The sequence below is a fragment of the Blastomyces dermatitidis genome, assembly GCF_000003525.1.
Source record: "Blastomyces dermatitidis ER-3 genomic scaffold supercont1.3, whole genome shotgun sequence".
Taxonomy (NCBI): Eukaryota; Fungi; Ascomycota; class Eurotiomycetes; order Onygenales; family Ajellomycetaceae; genus Blastomyces; species Blastomyces dermatitidis.
Genome location: NW_025544776.1, coordinates 6735519 through 6751142, shown reverse-complemented (window position 1 = coordinate 6751142; position 15624 = coordinate 6735519). Strand labels below are relative to the sequence as shown.

At 44.7% G+C, this 15624-nt stretch overlaps 4 protein-coding genes across 7 annotated transcripts; 3 read left to right on the top strand and 1 right to left on the bottom strand.

Moving 5' to 3' along the window:
- The first annotated feature begins 38 nt into the window (after positions 1–38).
- Positions 39–4216, top strand: BDCG_03709 (sugar transporter). 3 transcript variants are annotated; one of them, XM_045419360.1, is made up of 8 exons: positions 721–1185; positions 1565–1632; positions 1730–2193; positions 2256–2617; positions 2676–2825; positions 2890–3101; positions 3176–3268; positions 3341–4091. In XM_045419360.1, exons 3-8 carry the CDS (start codon positions 1980–1982, stop codon positions 3603–3605), a joined length of 1296 nt encoding a protein of 431 aa, XP_045280574.1. In that variant the 5' UTR covers positions 721–1185; positions 1565–1632; positions 1730–1979; the 3' UTR covers positions 3606–4091. The 3 variants fall into 3 exon arrangements, with proteins under 3 accessions (XP_045275686.1, XP_045280573.1, XP_045280574.1); XM_045419358.1 differs by having other exon boundaries at positions 39–1632; positions 3341–4216; XM_045419359.1 differs by having other exon boundaries at positions 655–2193; positions 3341–4216.
- A 160-nt stretch (positions 4217–4376) lies between these two features.
- BDCG_03708 lies at positions 4377–7024 on the top strand. 2 transcript variants are annotated; one of them, XM_045419357.1, is made up of 5 exons: positions 4377–4626; positions 4706–5545; positions 5600–6014; positions 6070–6622; positions 6723–6872. In XM_045419357.1, exons 1-2 carry the CDS (start codon positions 4425–4427, stop codon positions 5152–5154), a joined length of 651 nt encoding a protein of 216 aa, XP_045280572.1. In that variant the 5' UTR covers positions 4377–4424; the 3' UTR covers positions 5155–5545; positions 5600–6014; positions 6070–6622; positions 6723–6872. The 2 variants fall into 2 exon arrangements, with proteins under 2 accessions (XP_045280572.1, XP_045280571.1); XM_045419356.1 differs by adding an exon at positions 6974–7024 and having other exon boundaries at positions 4396–4626; positions 6070–6903.
- A 1271-nt stretch (positions 7025–8295) lies between these two features.
- BDCG_03707 (uncharacterized protein) lies at positions 8296–9949 on the bottom strand. The gene is made up of 3 exons (XM_045419355.1): positions 9156–9949; positions 8788–9096; positions 8296–8671 (listed from the first exon to the last, which is right to left on the bottom strand). The coding sequence occupies exons 1-3, from the start codon at positions 9696–9698 to the stop codon at positions 8477–8479; spliced, it is 1047 nt and encodes a 348-aa protein (XP_045275685.1). The 5' UTR covers positions 9699–9949; the 3' UTR covers positions 8296–8476.
- Positions 9950–11667: 1718 nt separating this feature from the next.
- BDCG_03706 (uncharacterized protein) lies at positions 11668–13354 on the top strand (the record flags this gene model as incomplete). The annotated part of the gene is made up of 4 exons (XM_045419354.1): positions 11668–11730; positions 11797–12291; positions 12364–12519; positions 12605–13354. 4 exons carry the CDS (start codon positions 11668–11670, stop codon positions 13352–13354), a joined length of 1464 nt encoding a protein of 487 aa, XP_045275684.1.
- Positions 13355–15624: the final 2270 nt, after the last annotated feature.

Below are 15624 nucleotides of genomic sequence, written 5' to 3'. Positions count from 1 at the left end.
CTTTTCTTCTTTTCTTCTTATCTTTCTTTCTTTTCTCTTTTTTCTTTTTCTTTTCTTTTTCTTTTCTTTTTCTTTTTTTTTTGGATTTCTCTTTTTGTGGCAAATAGATTGGTACTTAGACAATATGAAATGCTATGTTATTGTCATTGGGAAAGAGATGAATCCTCACTCGCTGGAAAACAATAAATGACTTTCGAATACGATGATCCTGGAGTATGACAAACTTGGTGTTATATTTTTGCGGCGTCCAATGCCCCCCAGCTTGGCCGCCCGATGACCGAGACAAACCCTCATCAAGACATGCGGCACGCCACGCTGGGCCAGGATTTTTAAACCGGGATCTCAACCCCAATGGCTGCTTTTACCGCTCGTGCTTCCTTTTGTTTGGTGGGCAAGCAACGAAAAAAAAATGAAAAACACTTCGGGAATTGGGTGTTCACCCACCAATGAGAAAATAGTATAATTTCATCTCCAACGCTGTGGATTGGGACAACCTCCTAGGGCCAGGTACAGAGCCCAGGAACTCAAAAGGGGCTTCCATAGGCTGCTGCTTGGCAAGCCGCCGTCGAGAATAAGCAGCGATTGGTGTAATCACCAAACGCGGGACCAAGGGCCAAGGCTCGGGATCGCTTTCTCGCCAAGATAAGTTAGGGGTGTAGATCACTTTTCGGCGAGAGGTTTAAATGACATCATGGGTCCAATTTTTATTTTCCGCGCCGCGGGAGGCCCGCCGGGGGCAGTGGCCGCAAGGATGCCGAGGAGAAGCCGAAATAGTGGAGGGTGAATCTCTACTGCCCTTGGGAAAATTTTTATTTTTCCATTTTGTTTCAAAACTTGAATGCGATTTGTTCAGAGGGTTTCTCGAACAATTTACCGCCAAGAATTAGCGGCAGATATTTCCTCCACTCCCGTCTATCCCTGACTAGCGGTTTGACAAGGACTCTCCTTCGGCTTTCCAGCTTCAGCTCCACCACTAGAAAAATCCGAAAAAAAAGGGAAGTAGACAGACTGCAACTATGGATGTTGCTTAGACTACACATCCTTTTTTGGGGCATTTCAGGATGGCTAACACTGCCAAAGCCGCGTGTATTCCCCTAATTCCTCCTACCCGTGAAATAAGTGGTGCTGCCCGCCATATATTCCCCAGCCTCCCCAGAGCCTCAGGGCAATTGTGTGGAGATAACAGTGAGTTCCGCCTGGAGGAAAAAAAGATTTGATTGCATTCGCGACAGAAAAAAGTGGGAAGTTCAACTTTTTTGGCGGGTTATATTATTTGCAGCAGCCAACATCTCCCATCCCAGGCGTGCCATGTCGTCCTCCGCATATCTCTTTCATGATGGGGTCTCCACAGCCTCGGATTGCCGCATTCGTCAATCCGAGCGCGTGGGAGAACGGTCACTTGGTGTGGATGCGGTTATAGAAACATACATATATAACCCACCATATTCTCCAGCTGATCATCTCCAGCTGTCATTTCTTTGCTTATCATTTTTTGAACCCCATTCTTATTCCCAAGGTTCCATAGTGGTTGTTTGCGCTGTGGCTTACCGCTATGTTTGGGAAGAGATTCTTTGGCCTCAGAGGCCGCGCCTTGAACTTGGCTATCAGTTCTCTTGGCAGTCTCGATTTCTTGTACGTTACTATCATTTTCATGGGTTTGAGAAAAGGGATATCATTTTCAAGACTGACTAGTGTCACACGGGAAAATCTTTTTTTTAAAAAAATAAAGCCTCTTTGGATACGATCAGGGCGTAACGGGTGGTCTGCTAGATCTGCCGTCGTTCAACAAATACTTCCCTTCAATCGATCCTTTAGACCCGCTTATTAAAAATGACCCCGCTGCCCAATCGCAGCGCAGTTCGAACCAAGGCATTACCGTAGCAGCCTACAACTTGGGATGTTTCCTGGGAGCTATCCTCACCATCTTCATCGGAAACCCGCTAGGAAGACGGAGAACCATCTTCACTGGCTGTATCACGATGTCTATCGGGGCCTTATTGCAATGCACGGCATATGATTTACCTCATTTCATCGTTGGTCGAATTGTCACAGGTATCGGTAACGGGATTAACACGAGTACTGTGCCAACTTGGCAATCGGAAACAGCAAAGTCTCATGATCGTGGCAAACTGATTATGATCGAGGGCGCGCTAATTACGGGAGGCATTACGTTCAGTTACTGGGTTAACTATGGTATGTTGAGACATCTAAATTCTTGATAAACGAAGTACGTGCCCTGATGATTGCGTCAATAGGCTTTGCATGGATTGGAGAGCACGAAGTGGCATGGCGATTTCCACTGGCCTTCCAGATTACATTTGCTATGATCATTTTCTGTTCCATTCTCAACTTGCCTGAATCTCCGCGATGGCTCGTCATGAAGAACCGGAATGAGGACGCACTCGACATTCTCGAGGCTCTTAATCAGAAACCTCGTGATGACCCCGCTATTAAAGCTGAGTTCGAAGCCATCGAAGCCACCGTCCAGGAAATGTCCAAGGGTTCATATAGAAGCCTCTTCCAAATGAGTGAATATCGTGAATTCCATCGAGTTGCACTTGCATACGTGATCCAAATGTATCAACAGATCTCTGGTATCAACCTTATCACATACTACGTGAGTTAGCCTCGTGTGGTGCTCTGTGATATCCCTTCATTACTGATGTGTTATTCAGGCGCCTCAACTATACAGTCAAATTGGTCTTGTCGGCAGCAATTTGCCAAAGTTGCTCGCTGCTTGTAATGGCACGGAATATTTCATGGCCTCCTTTATCCCTATCTACATCATTGAGAAAGTTGGACGTCGGCCACTCATGCTTTTCGGGGTATGTCACTCAATCCACATCTTGGATTTAGGATCATATCAGCTAACATAGTCTCGTACCTCAGGCCGCTGGCATGTCGATATCCATGGCAGTCCTTGCAGGTGCCAACTATCGGCTGACGCACTTAGATGATAGCAGAGCTGGTATCACACAGGCAGTCTTCCTTTTCGTATTCAACACCTTCTTCGCCATCGGCTGGCTTGGAATGACATGGCTGTATCCGGCAGAAATTGTGCCGCTCCGAATCCGTGCACCAACCAATGCACTGGCCACTAGGTAAGAACAGAACATTTCCCTCCTTCAACTTAGCTATTTTTTGGCAAATATGGCAATAACTAATTTTTCTTCAGTGCCAATTGGATCTTTAACTTCATGGTTGTCATGATTACTCCCGTGGCATTCGACAGCATCGGATACAAAACCTATGTTATCTTCGCTGTTATGTAAGATTTTCTCCCAAGGAACCCTCTAAGCTCCCAATACGACAAGTCGTGCTCGAAGCTAACAGGTACTAGCAACGCATTTATCTTCCCCACTGTATACTTTTTCTTCCCCGAGACTCACTATCGCTCCCTCGAAGAGATGGACAGTATCTTCAAGAAGTCTACGAACGTTTTCAATGCTGTCACCAACTCGGTCAAGGAGCCTTATCGCTACGACAAACACGGACAGCTCAAGCCTGAGTATCTTGAAGAGGCCGTCCGCCGCAAGAGCACCATCGGTCACACCCTTCCCTCAGTGGAGCATGACGGCGACACTACCCCTGAGCTCAAGGATTAAGAGGCATAGCGGGGAGGGTGATTATGTTATCGAGTTGGTTAAGTTGATTGCGTGTACTGCATCTATACCCACCGTGCCAGTGTGACCCGGTAACGGATTTATTCGCTTCTCTTCCGGAATCTCTTTCTGAGCCCGGGTATCCTTTTCTTCTTCTCTTTTTATGATGTCTGACTTCTCTTCTCACTTGTATCGGATATGCTGTGACCCCTCGTTTAAAGGATTTATAGACAGGCTTGGGTCAGTCACAGGCTTAAATTTCATTCAACATTATCCGCTTCCATTCACATCGAAAATTTTCATATCAATTACCACATTCACAAAGAAAAGATTTCCTCCCCCCCCCCCCTCTTTTGTTAGATGAACATACTCGAAACAAGAATGGGACGTAGAATAACACGTGGATTTTACAACCATTGGGCGTTCTAAATTATTGGAGCATCAAACCATCAATTTTATAGGGGTGAGATAAATGCAACAGTGAGTCACGAGCCACATGGCAAGCAGGCGGTCGCATTCAACCCGAACGGGCAGCGGTTGGCTACCTTTTTGGTTGTCTAGACTAGTCCAAGGTACAAATGCCGGATGGGCGACCTCTCTTGTTTCTAAAATCCCAACAACGTATGGTTCAAAAGGGCAGCTTGCAGTATGCAAATTCGTCATAGCTAAGCTTTTATAGGTGAGCATCGTGGAATAGACTTCTTCAAGCATGAAGTATATAAGTTTGAGTTGAGCACGAAAGGCAGGTGATAAGAAAATGTCATAGGAAAGTTGGCGTATTCGGCTCGTCTTTCATGAGGATATTAGTTACTACCATGAATAATGTTGGTCTTTGCTCTTCAGTCCTTTGAGCCATGTTTGCTGAATCAGTGTCTGTTGGGGTGTGTTGAGCTACAAATAACCGTACCGATGAATGAATATGTAGCCTCCAGCTGTTGTGTCCTTTGTGGGGAGGAGTTGATTCAGCAATATGTGGAACCTCTTACTCCGAATATAAAATGGTTCTGCTCATTCCGCGCTGGTAGTTAGGTCTCCTCGTGCTGTGCTGTGTTGTACTAAATATGTTGTATTGAATGGCACTAATGGCTTGGATTATTTAACAGAATCTTCCCTCTTTACTTCGGATCTCACCGTGATGAAAGTCACCTTTGATCCAACAGAATATCCCAACCGACCGAAACGTTCCATCCAACGTTCCGTCACTATATGTCGTTCAAAGCGAGACCTGGAATCCATTTACTGTTTTCACCTGGCTTGCTGGCCGAACTTGAAGGCTGACCAACTTTATCTATCTGCCACTTGGCGCGTTCCATGGCACCCCCTTCACGGCCCCTTTTTCCCAGTCAATCCATACACAGACAGGTTTACACTATCGCGAGCCTTGAACCGACTAACAACAGCTTCACATTGGAAAGAATCGACTCCTTCAGATGAAGGGCGTAGTAGCTCAGATTTCTCAGAACTAACCAGACTGCTAAGAGGCATATTGAATAGGCTGCCAGCAGAGATTGTCTCCTTGATTTGGATGTATCTTCAACCTTGTCCAGCTTGATCATTGCTCCCTATCACGGCTAGCGGAGTGACAGATCTTCTGAAGAAGCTTCGACCATGCGGAATTGGACAGAACGACTATATAAACCTAAACAATCACATCTCTGCTTACCTGATACATATCAACGGGGCGAGCTATATCCGCGGGCTGGATGATGGAGAGCGGCTTTGTGGACACAGAAGTTCCACACGCCATGACATTTCACTCACATCACCGATCGTGGCAGTGACATTTGATCTTGGACTGTACAGAATTCAGCGGATACGGTTCCACTGTCAAGATGGGTTCTTGAGGTCGGTTGGAAATAAACCTCTTGATCAAAGTGGACATCATTGGGCAGGATGTATACAATCACAAGCAGGCTATCTCTTGCCTTCAGTTGTGGTGGGATGTAGGGCAGATTTCATATATGAACATCTAATTAATAAACTAATAATAATCCCAGGGACTTAAGCTTTACGCAATCGATAGACTATAAGAGGACTCACCATCACTTGGTGACGGGTTCCTATGGGATTGTGACTATCCCATTTCGGCGACCAACTTACTTACTGCAGAGACATGCTATGCGAATCCAACCAACTCTATAAGAGAGACTTCAGCATGGACTCCTGTTCACCACCTCCCGTTGCACAACGCGCAAGGTGTACTTTACGGCATCACTATTTTCTGCAGCCCTTCTGCCGCTGTCGGTGCGCATATCAGATCTGATCAACCCCCTAACGAAAGAAGAGTGAGCTGGACCGGCCGTCAGACTGGATGTCCCATCTACTTCCGGTTGAAAACCACGGACGGAAACTATCACTTCTATCTGGGTTGTTCATCATCGGGGTGATAGCTTTGTGACCCCTTTCATCATTGTCAGTATTTGCCCGCGGCTCACAAGTATAGATGAATTAATTGACTCTGGCCTAGATGAAAACAAGTGAGGGTAGAACTAGCAATTTTGGACCTTACATGCACCCGTCCGCCCTTCAGACTCGGCTTCTTGCTAGTCAAGCACACGGAAGAATATCTGGGATATAATATGATGCTTATCAGCGACATCCGTCCTGCAGTACCAGCTTTGGTATTTACTTTTGTCGTAAAGTGGTGGATAGCGCCAAAATCAACATCCCACCGCAATCTCTGCCCTACCGACATCCCTTCTATCCGAGGGTCTCCCCTAGGTATCTTTCTATCCCGCGCATCCCTGAGGGATATTAACGAAATCGAAACCTGTTCTGTTGAGTCGCGCTGTACTGGTATGATGATCACATATACCGACGGCGCCCAGGAAATTTTTGGTCAGTGGTATGAATCCTTACCGTCAAAACAGACTGTTGTTTATGAGACAAAGAACGGCAACCCTTTTGAGAAACTTCACTTTCACCTGTCCTACGAAAATGGATCTACCGCACTTCGTCAAGTTACATTGTTTCCTCTGTAGAATAATTTCAACGGGACTGTTAAGGACATCAGTTATGGTGTGAGTGCCTTTCTGCGCTACATGGCTCAGCGTTGACTCTTTCTAACATATGTATCATTTGGTGGTATTCAGACTCCTCTAATATGTGATCATTTCTTAGACCGAGGATGACGATAAGTCTGAGAATCCCACTACCATTAGATGACGGTGATTCTACCATTATTATATTAGACATAATTTTTTCCCTCGGTAATATTTAGGTTAAAACTGCTCTGAACCTGTACGCTGTAGTCATGAAGAAACATTAAACATAGAGCTAGAACAAGAGAATCTTGTGAACAGTACTGACCACCGCACCCGTTGCTATTTTCTCTTGATCCTTTTCTTACATCTGACATATCATTAATACAGTGCCTGATCATAAGTTTAAAGACTTTTCAAAACTTAATTTTGAGATAAAACAGATCAATTTGAATTTTTAAAAAAATTTCTTGAGATCTACTGACTGATTATAAATAGAATGATCGGAGCCTGTGCTAACCGTAACACTAGTATTAAAAACCCGGGAAAAACAAATAAAAACAGTACAATTAACCCTGCTCTGGGAATCGAACCCCTGTCTCGGTAGTGCTTGTCCCGAACCCTGACGCTTTAAAGGCAAGTGCTTGTGGCCGCCTTGTAGGGAGACTGCTAGGCACAAAGATATTGAGCTCCGAAACTTGTCGGAATACCAGCCCTAAGACCCCCCCCCCCCCAAAAAAAGAACCAAAGAGGGTGTGGGAAATTCCTAGAAATCGCTCGGGGAACGCCGAAACCCTAAGGGTTGATCCTCTCGGCCCAACGGTTTTGATCTGTCAAATGGGTATCGAGCTGTCCTATAACTCTATGCGGAGGATGATGCCCCCCCTCCTTTGTTTCCTCTAACAGAATATAAATATGGATATCGCAGGATGGCCTTGTTAGGTCACCAGGATGGGACAGATGTAAAGATGCCCAGACGCGGAAAGAATACCAGTTATGCCGCAACGAAGTTAAATTTGTTACATTTCCCCATGCTCCTGGCAACGAAGGTTAGCTTTAAGTTTAGTTCCTGTTCCTCTCAGTTCCAGCATTCGAGGGAGCTGAAAAAGACTAATTCTTAAAATATATAGCTAACTGCTTTAGGGGATCCTTCCCGCCACCGGCCTGGGATGGGTACAACGGTTTCATTGTGCTTGGTTTGTGACGTGGGAGTAGGGGGATTCAATTAGCTAGTGCTGCCTTTGGTCGGAGAGAAGTCGATAGAGGCGTGTAGGAATGGGGCAGGTGAAGCCTCATTTCATGGCCTATCTTTTCATATCGGGTGCGAGAGCTGAAGTCGGAGAATTAAAGTGTTCAATGGGCCTATGCTAAAATGCCTACCCTGGCGCCCAGGTTGCAAGGCGAGGCATAGCTTCGTTTGCAAGTGGCAACCCAGAGAGACGTGGAGGTAATTGCAGGCATCCCTTCCCAGACGAAACAGAAATCAGGCGCTAATATAATTGCTAACTTTCTTTCTTATTGTAGTCTTGTTTATCCTTCATGAGATCATTTACGAGGGCCTTGGGTTTCGGTGCAATTACTCTATGGGGGCTAGTTTTGCCCGGGTCCTCTTTTTATCTTTTCATGTAAGTGCAGATGGGCGTAACTGCCATCAAATAACGGACATGTCACTCCGGTATTATTAATTTGCCAAATACAGAAAGAGAGTAACATTGGAAGAATGGTATGTAATATTTGTACGAAAGCAGGCGCCAATGCCACCGATTATGGAACTTCCAGGTTTCAATTTCCGTTGCCTATGCAATATGAAATCTAACTATACTCTATAAATATGCAGAAACAAAAGAAATAACTAAATGAAAGTAACGGTACTGGAGAAACAGGTCACGTCAGTTACTCTCCATTTCCATTTTGCTGCGCAGTCCCTTTGGTTTCATCATCGGTTGAATACGTTGGTTTCCATATTGCGGCATCTCCCAAACGGTCAGCTGTCAATCCAGCCCGTCCTGGGTTCGCCATTCCAGCTTCTTGTTGCCGTTGATAAGATACGGTTCGAAGTCTTTCGGCTTCACAAGGGGTCAGACGAAGCTACAGGAGGATCACCATCGTTAGCTTTTGTAGCATTTGATTTGCTCGGTTTTGAATATGGGGACCTAAAACAAGCGGCCTCGGGGGTTTTTGATAGGGGGTTCTGGAGAACGTACATAGATTTCTATTCCAATCGCGTGGAGGGCAAATGCCAACCACATGGATGGCCCGAAAGCGAGGCCGAAGGCAGCACCCGCGTTTATTTCATTTCCCCCTCCTAAGTACTTGGCCTGAACCAGAACCTGTTTGTTCAGGTCTGCACCGGAGTAGAAGGCGTCGCAATCAGGGTACAGGGCTCGCGTTCGATTCTCTCCAATCGTGTAATCTACTTGTGAGCATAGCCTGGCACCGTAGTATTGACCCCCTGGGCTGATGATAACTGTCATGATGATCTGGATGAACCGGAGGGTGATAATTGAGGAGGCCTGAAAATAATTGTCAGTGGCAGTTTATTAAGTTAAGATAGCGTGAATCATAAACATACGTAAAACCATCCTCTGAGCATCCAGGCTCTGTGCTGCTCAAGCTGCAAACGTTTGATATTGATGTATCCCAAAACCATACATATGATAAAGAGAATCCCAATGAAGCCAACAGCCACTTGGGTGTCCAGCCCACCTCCAAAGGAACGTCTTGCGGCCATGAGGGAGAAGATTATGCTGATGATGGATAGGACAAGGATCACGTAGCCATTGATCCTGTGGATCATTATCCATCTGTGTCGGATGGCAGGGACGAATTGGAAGACGACGAGGAAAGAAGCTGGGAGGATAGTGGCAAGGTGAACAATCAGGCCGATCTCCTCGATGCCCTTCGTAAAGAAGTAGCACTCTCCGATCCCAGTGGAGCCGCAGAATATGCCATAGTAGTCGAGGTATTGTAATCTGGCGAGAGTGAATCCCATCAATGCTCCAGCAAAGATGAAGAAGAGAATGAAATTGTAGCCCTTAGAAAATCCTACGGGGTTGTAGACTTTCCTAGCCACTGCCACGAAGGCATTGGCTGGTGGGCGGCCCACTTTCACCATGATTGATATAGGAGGAACGGAGTCAAGGTGACTGGCAGCTTGAGATGTACAGTAAAGAATTGTGGAAATTCAGAGAGGACGATATGGACTTGCTCCATGATGGGAGGAGAGGGACAAGGAATTAACGTATTTATACTTTCCATTGTTCAAACAATTTTAAAAAAGATATATCCGTTCAAAACCCCCAAGCTCATAGAGCTAAGCCGTGGTAGCTTTGATACGTGCGATAGCCAAGGTGAACTATATAAAACATTTGTGGATTGAAAAACAAAGTTGAAGTACACATGGGCGCCAAGCCGCCAACAATTCATGCTTAAATTTAGGTAAGAGGAACCATTGGATCTTGCGCGGTAATCTTCCAGGATAGGCTTAGCGCATAACTTTATCTTAACCCCGGCAGCCGTGGAGAACTTCTAAGGGCATAGACCTATTATTGCATCAAACGCCATCGGCTTGAGCTGATAGTCCCTCTAAGAAGTCAGCGGCCCCGAAAACGCGAGTTGGGTTATTTAGCAGGTTAAACGTTTTGTTCATTATCATAATTAAGCAGACAAATCACTTCACCAACTAAGAATGGCCATGCACCACCACTATTCAAGAACAAGAAAGAGCTCTCAATCTGTCAATTCTTATTTTGCCTGGACCTATCTGATCCGAGGCTGAAGCCCACCCTTGAAGGGGCTGAGATGGATCAATGTTGTGTGTATTATCTCTGTCCCTCGTCTGGCCGCAAGGCACATGGTTTTTTAGCGTGTACTGTACATTAGTGTATTAAATACATGAAAACTACTGGATTATATGATAGACCAGGTGTATTGGTGTGTTTTGGTATAGTTTATAATTAAGATAAGAATAGACAACTCCTTCCAACATCAGCATTTCAGACAGAGAGAAATATTATTATATACGGAGTACAGTATAATCGATCTTGATTTTGAAACTCTATTTTTATTCTTCATTACTCTCTTTCTTGTATACTAATATCAGACATAATTTTGAGTGAGTGACAGAGAAATTTGATGTGATGTACCTGTACATGTACATGTACAGTACATCTGAATTTGAGCAAAGAGTAGAGAATTTAAGAACTCAGATGAAACTGAACATGAAATAGAGTCAGTAGTAGTCAATTGATGAAGAATATAAGTATTAATATAAGTATTGACAACTACCAACACTCTGTACCTCCGGCCTTGGAAGACTGCCAACGTGACAAGGTTCTCCATATGGTTGTATCAGGATGCAACCTGGTTGTCATAAGGTTTAGTCGGTATTATTTGACCAAGGTTTAACTATGTGTTGTATACAGTCTGTACGGGCGTACCTGGACTTCCTTTGGAATGTTGCCAAGATTTGAGTTTCGGGCGGTGAAAGGGAGGACGCTAATATCCTAATACAGGCGACGAAACGGGAGCCCATCTGCACAGGACGATTGCCCTATGGGTTGGACCCGATCGAATTTGTAATTCGGCACTTCATACACCTCCCTGGCACTAAATATAGACAACAGATGGCATATCACCGTCGTAATTCTCGCAGGTTGGTTTAGTTACGTTTTCAGCCTTGTTTGGCCACTGGTAATTACGATTCAAGGGGGCCAGGAACTGGAAGCCGGTGTTATTTCATTACGAGGCGCCGTAGAAGCGTTAAGAGGACTTTTTCCACCATCGAGCCGGGCGTAATTAATTTACTTTAAAACGCGGTTGAAGATGTCACCACTCAGAATTTAATCCTTTTCTTATTCTCCTAAAGCGCAACTTGAACTTGAGTTCGCATGTTCCGTCTGATTAGTCAGGCCTCATCCAAAAGATAAACAAGTATTCAGCACTTGACACCGAACTTGTATTGTTATCTAGGTCCACCAACAAAGATTCGAGGTTGAGCTTGTCGCTTGTCGCTTCTGTGCCGGAATAGGAAACAATTCGCGCCACTTGGGCACAAAGCATACCAACCACACACTACAAACGAGATGGTGGGCGTTCCGGGGAGATCCAAGAGCTGCGGCACTTGCAGAATTCGTAAAAAGGGCGGCGTAAGTTATTGACTTGAACGTGGAAGGATGCACGACGAAGGATTCTAACTGCCAGTGGGCGCATAGTGCGACGAAAAACGCCCAGCATGTGGGCAGTGCATCAAGCTACGACTGAAGTGCGATGGATATGAGCGCGAGCTGCGCTTTATCAACTTCAGCACTCAGCCTCGTAAGGCTGGTCGAAAGAATCCAACCTCGGCCCAGATTGCCCTACCAGTGCCGCTGGCGCGGGCAGCATATGCAGAGAAGTATCTTGGTATCTTCTGGAGTACTTATCTTCCCACAGATAAGCACTTCCCTGCGCAAATGATGATGTACGTCAGTGGCGGTTGGACAAATTCGCTGCCCCAGCTTTATCTTAACTCGACGGATATTCAAAAGATACTACTTGCCATATGTCTATCCACTGCAGGGCGGATAACAAACAACCGATGGGAAAAAGAGGAGGGTCTCAGGTACTATATGGAATCGCTCAGTGAAATGTCTGCTGCCCTTGCCAACCGGACGCGAGGAAGCATCGTTACTTTATGTGTCATGTCCAGGTTGTATAGTCTCTATGAGGTACCATCTCCATTGCCCCTTGCCTTTTATTGGCTAAAACCATCTGTCTGCATATGCTCATGGGTGGACCAGGTATTCTTCGGGCAGGATGACGAGGACAGGATAGCCCAGGCTCGTAATTGGCGAAACCATATCAACGGAGAGCTCGCTATTGTGACCTCTCAGCCACCGGAAACATATATCTCGGGATATTTGCACCAGTTCTTTGTGGACGGAAGACTTCATCTTGTTAGCATATATTTTCTCTCCTCTAGCTCCAAGTGTAAGGTGAATATGACGTACGTGCTGACTCGGGTTGCTTTCGACCCCACAGACAACTAGCGCCGTTCAGGCCCGCAAGCGGATTATTTTAAGCAATCCGGAATGGAAAAATATTCCGTGGAGTGAGATACCTAAAACGCCAAAAGATCGCCTAATCGATATTCTAGTTGAGATGCCAACGTTGCTCGAAAACCTGGATATATCGCGAGCCTGCTCAGATCCGGAAATCCAGGAATTCCAACGGCTGGATCTGCTTCAAACTTGCTGGGAATTAGAGAAAGAGCTTATAAACTGGTGTATGGAGTTGGGGATTACCGACCCGACCTATAGCCTTGACGCAGAACAATCGCCATTTTCGCTCGATTACCTTGCGGCATGCCACATCATGTGTCTCTACTGGGCCATCTGCATCATTCTATACAGCTCACTTCGGATTCTGTCCTGTCCCCAGGTAGTTCTCCCGCCACAGACAGATCCGAGGATATATTGTGGGAGGATCGCGAAGGCTATGCCCCTACTCTTACATCCGCTATCTGGCGCGTACGGGGTGCACCTGGCAAGCTTTCCTGTTGCCATTGCCCTGATGTACCTCAACGCTGTCGATGGGGAGGCAATATATGAAGAGAAGCGTACAATATTTGATGCGTTTGCAAGGTCTGGTTATGGGAAAACTGTTGAGCGTTTTAATCAGAGCATGCGACGCCAGGATGCCAGGTCCCCTCGGGTCGCTAATATGGATGGGCCGAAAGCGGTACCAGCGCAAGCTAAGTCCTGGTTTGGGGTCGAGGGGGAGGAGTTGTGAAGATACATTCAAATTCCCACATCTTTATTTGCCTTGCCGTCAATCTGTTTATTTATATGTTCTTCCTCATGTTTACCTGCATTGCGCTGTGTCTTGTCAAGGATGATTGTTGCACTGACCCGCTTCTCCACATTGAGATTTTTACCTGCTTTTGAATCTGCGTCTTCTTCTGACAGCGTTTCTAGTTGAATCTCTAATATATCCGTCTAGTTATTCTCTGATCGATCGACATTGCTTTGAAGGAGTTTCTCATCTGTTTAGTATGTGTGGACTACTATGGCTCTTTATTCTTTCGTTCTCTCTTTCTCTTCGTTTTTCTCTCTCCTGGAAAGATCAACGGTTGAGTATAGGAACTTCGATTGAGTAAGTTAGTGTCCAGCTGTTGCAACCAGCACAAGTATTTTGATATGTTCAAGTTATCTCAGCGGGCTCAGACCTCTGGCTCGGTTTGAACAGGTTGCAGACTAATCCGGCATGACACTAACCTACTTTTGATACAAGTCATGTGCTCAGAGCAATCCTCACCAGAGGGTCTGAGAAGAAATGGTTCCATCTTCAATGGAGATTCCTGAGATTTACAAGGATTTTTCAGATTCTTCAACTTTGACTTTCTATTACTATATACTTATATATCTTTGAGATTTGAAAATCACCTTAGCTTATAGCTAAAGAGAAGAAGAATAGAAATATTTCTTTAATATTTCAAAAAAATCTATATTTAAGATAGATGTATACTCTTGAAAATGATCATATTTTTTGATCTCAGAATTTCTAAGAGCTTTTTTTTATATGAGGAATTGGATCAAAATTCCTGTGTTCAAAAACACACTAGTCAACTTTGAGGTGATACTTCTATTCTAAGAACTTGAGATATGAATATAAAAATCAGATACATTGTGAGAACATTGCTATTCTAAGGTTCCAAGGTGATACAGAAATGATGAATCTATGAAGTTGAGTTGAAATTCTCTTTCATACTCAGAGTACTGAGCAAATCCTTCTCATGTTGCTAACAATCAGGAACTGTTTCTTCTCAGATGCTTTGCAAGATATCATCACTCACATGACCTGATTTTACTATTTGGGTTAGCTTATTGCTTATTTGAGATTAGCTCATGACATAATCATCAATTCAGTGTTAAAACAGCAATGAATAGATATCTGAAGAAGTGTCTGAGCTTGCTGAGATAATGTTCAAGATCTGAAGAAAAAAGTAATACTGAACCTCAAGTTCATCGGCTACTAGTCTCAAAAGGGAATTTTCAGCCTCAGCCCTGAATGTGGGGACACTAGTTATTATTATATAAATAGAAATTTTATGCCAAACTTCATTATCATCATTGTTAACATCTTCATCTTCTTTGTTCTTTCAATGCTTCAGAGGGAAGAAAAGCACACTGGCAGTAGGTGAATATTGCTAGAGTTGAAGCTACCCAGCAAGCCGTGAAGATAGCTATCGCGGGTTTGCAAATGCACAGCCTCCAGAAAAAAAACAATTGAGAAAGCGTCTATACCAGATATTGTTGTCAATTAACTAGTGATAATTACAGTATATATATATTCATAATTAAGTTGATGACGCCAGCCATCCCTCAGGGTGTGCATGTCGACTGTTAAAAAACATTCCAAAGCGGTTAAAAGACATGAGGTTGAATTTAGATTGCTGCCAGTCAGCATCGGGAGGAGGAGCTCCACGCTTCATTCTAACGGCTTGCTGATAGGCCCTTAGATCCTCACCAACGCCAGCATAATTGATTCAACAATTCTGGAAAGCTACATGCCCTCCAACAATAATGCAGCATCAAATAATAATTGTGGAAGCACCTGGTAAGGGGCCATGCGCTATATACCAAGTTGGCTTGTATCTCTCTAGCTCCGTTTATATATGTCCCGTAAAGCATGGATGGCACTTCGGGATCTGGACCGCAGGGAAGCTATCCAGAAATGGCAAAAGGGCCGGTACGGTACCTGGCTAGCTACCGGGCTTGGACAGGTGCTTTCATATTTCTTGGTCGCCCCGATAGATTCCGGGTTGCATCCATGGATGGAACATAAATACCGGGGACTTGTTTTCTTAATAATAATAGATGGATCCTGTACGGAGTAGGCAGTAAGGGCCTAGCTTATAGTTAACTACAGGTTAGTTTCATGTAAATTTGGTATTTAGTGCAAGCAATGTCACACCGCACGTCCTTCATTACCGTAAATCTAATTATTACATAATCTGAACCTGATTAAGTTCGATATGTAATTTATCTGTAATATATACA

Bases quoted from the DNA above. Each gene is read 5' to 3' on its own strand.
- BDCG_03709 (XM_045419358.1), top strand. From the start codon at position 1,553: ATGTTTGGGAAGAGATTCTTTGGCCTCAGAGGCCGCGCCTTGAACTTG. The intron at 1,633-1,729 runs GTACGTTACTAT...AAAAAAATAAAG, and splicing joins CTTGGCAGTCTCGATTTCTT to CCTCTTTGGATACGATCAGG. The intron at 3,102-3,175 runs GTAAGAACAGAA...ATTTTTCTTCAG, and splicing joins ACCAATGCACTGGCCACTAG to TGCCAATTGGATCTTTAACT.
- BDCG_03708 (XM_045419356.1), top strand. From the start codon at position 4,425: ATGTTGGTCTTTGCTCTTCAGTCCTTTGAGCCATGTTTGCTGAATCAG. The intron at 4,627-4,705 runs GTTAGGTCTCCT...ATTATTTAACAG, and splicing joins CTGCTCATTCCGCGCTGGTA to AATCTTCCCTCTTTACTTCG.
- BDCG_03707 (XM_045419355.1), bottom strand. From the start codon at position 9,698: ATGGTGAAAGTGGGCCGCCCACCAGCCAATGCCTTCGTGGCAGTGGCT. The intron at 9,097-9,155 runs GTATGTTTATGA...AATTATTTTCAG, and splicing joins TGCTCAGAGGATGGTTTTAC to GCCTCCTCAATTATCACCCT. The intron at 8,672-8,787 runs GTACGTTCTCCA...ATCCTCCTGTAG, and splicing joins CGATTGGAATAGAAATCTAT to CTTCGTCTGACCCCTTGTGA.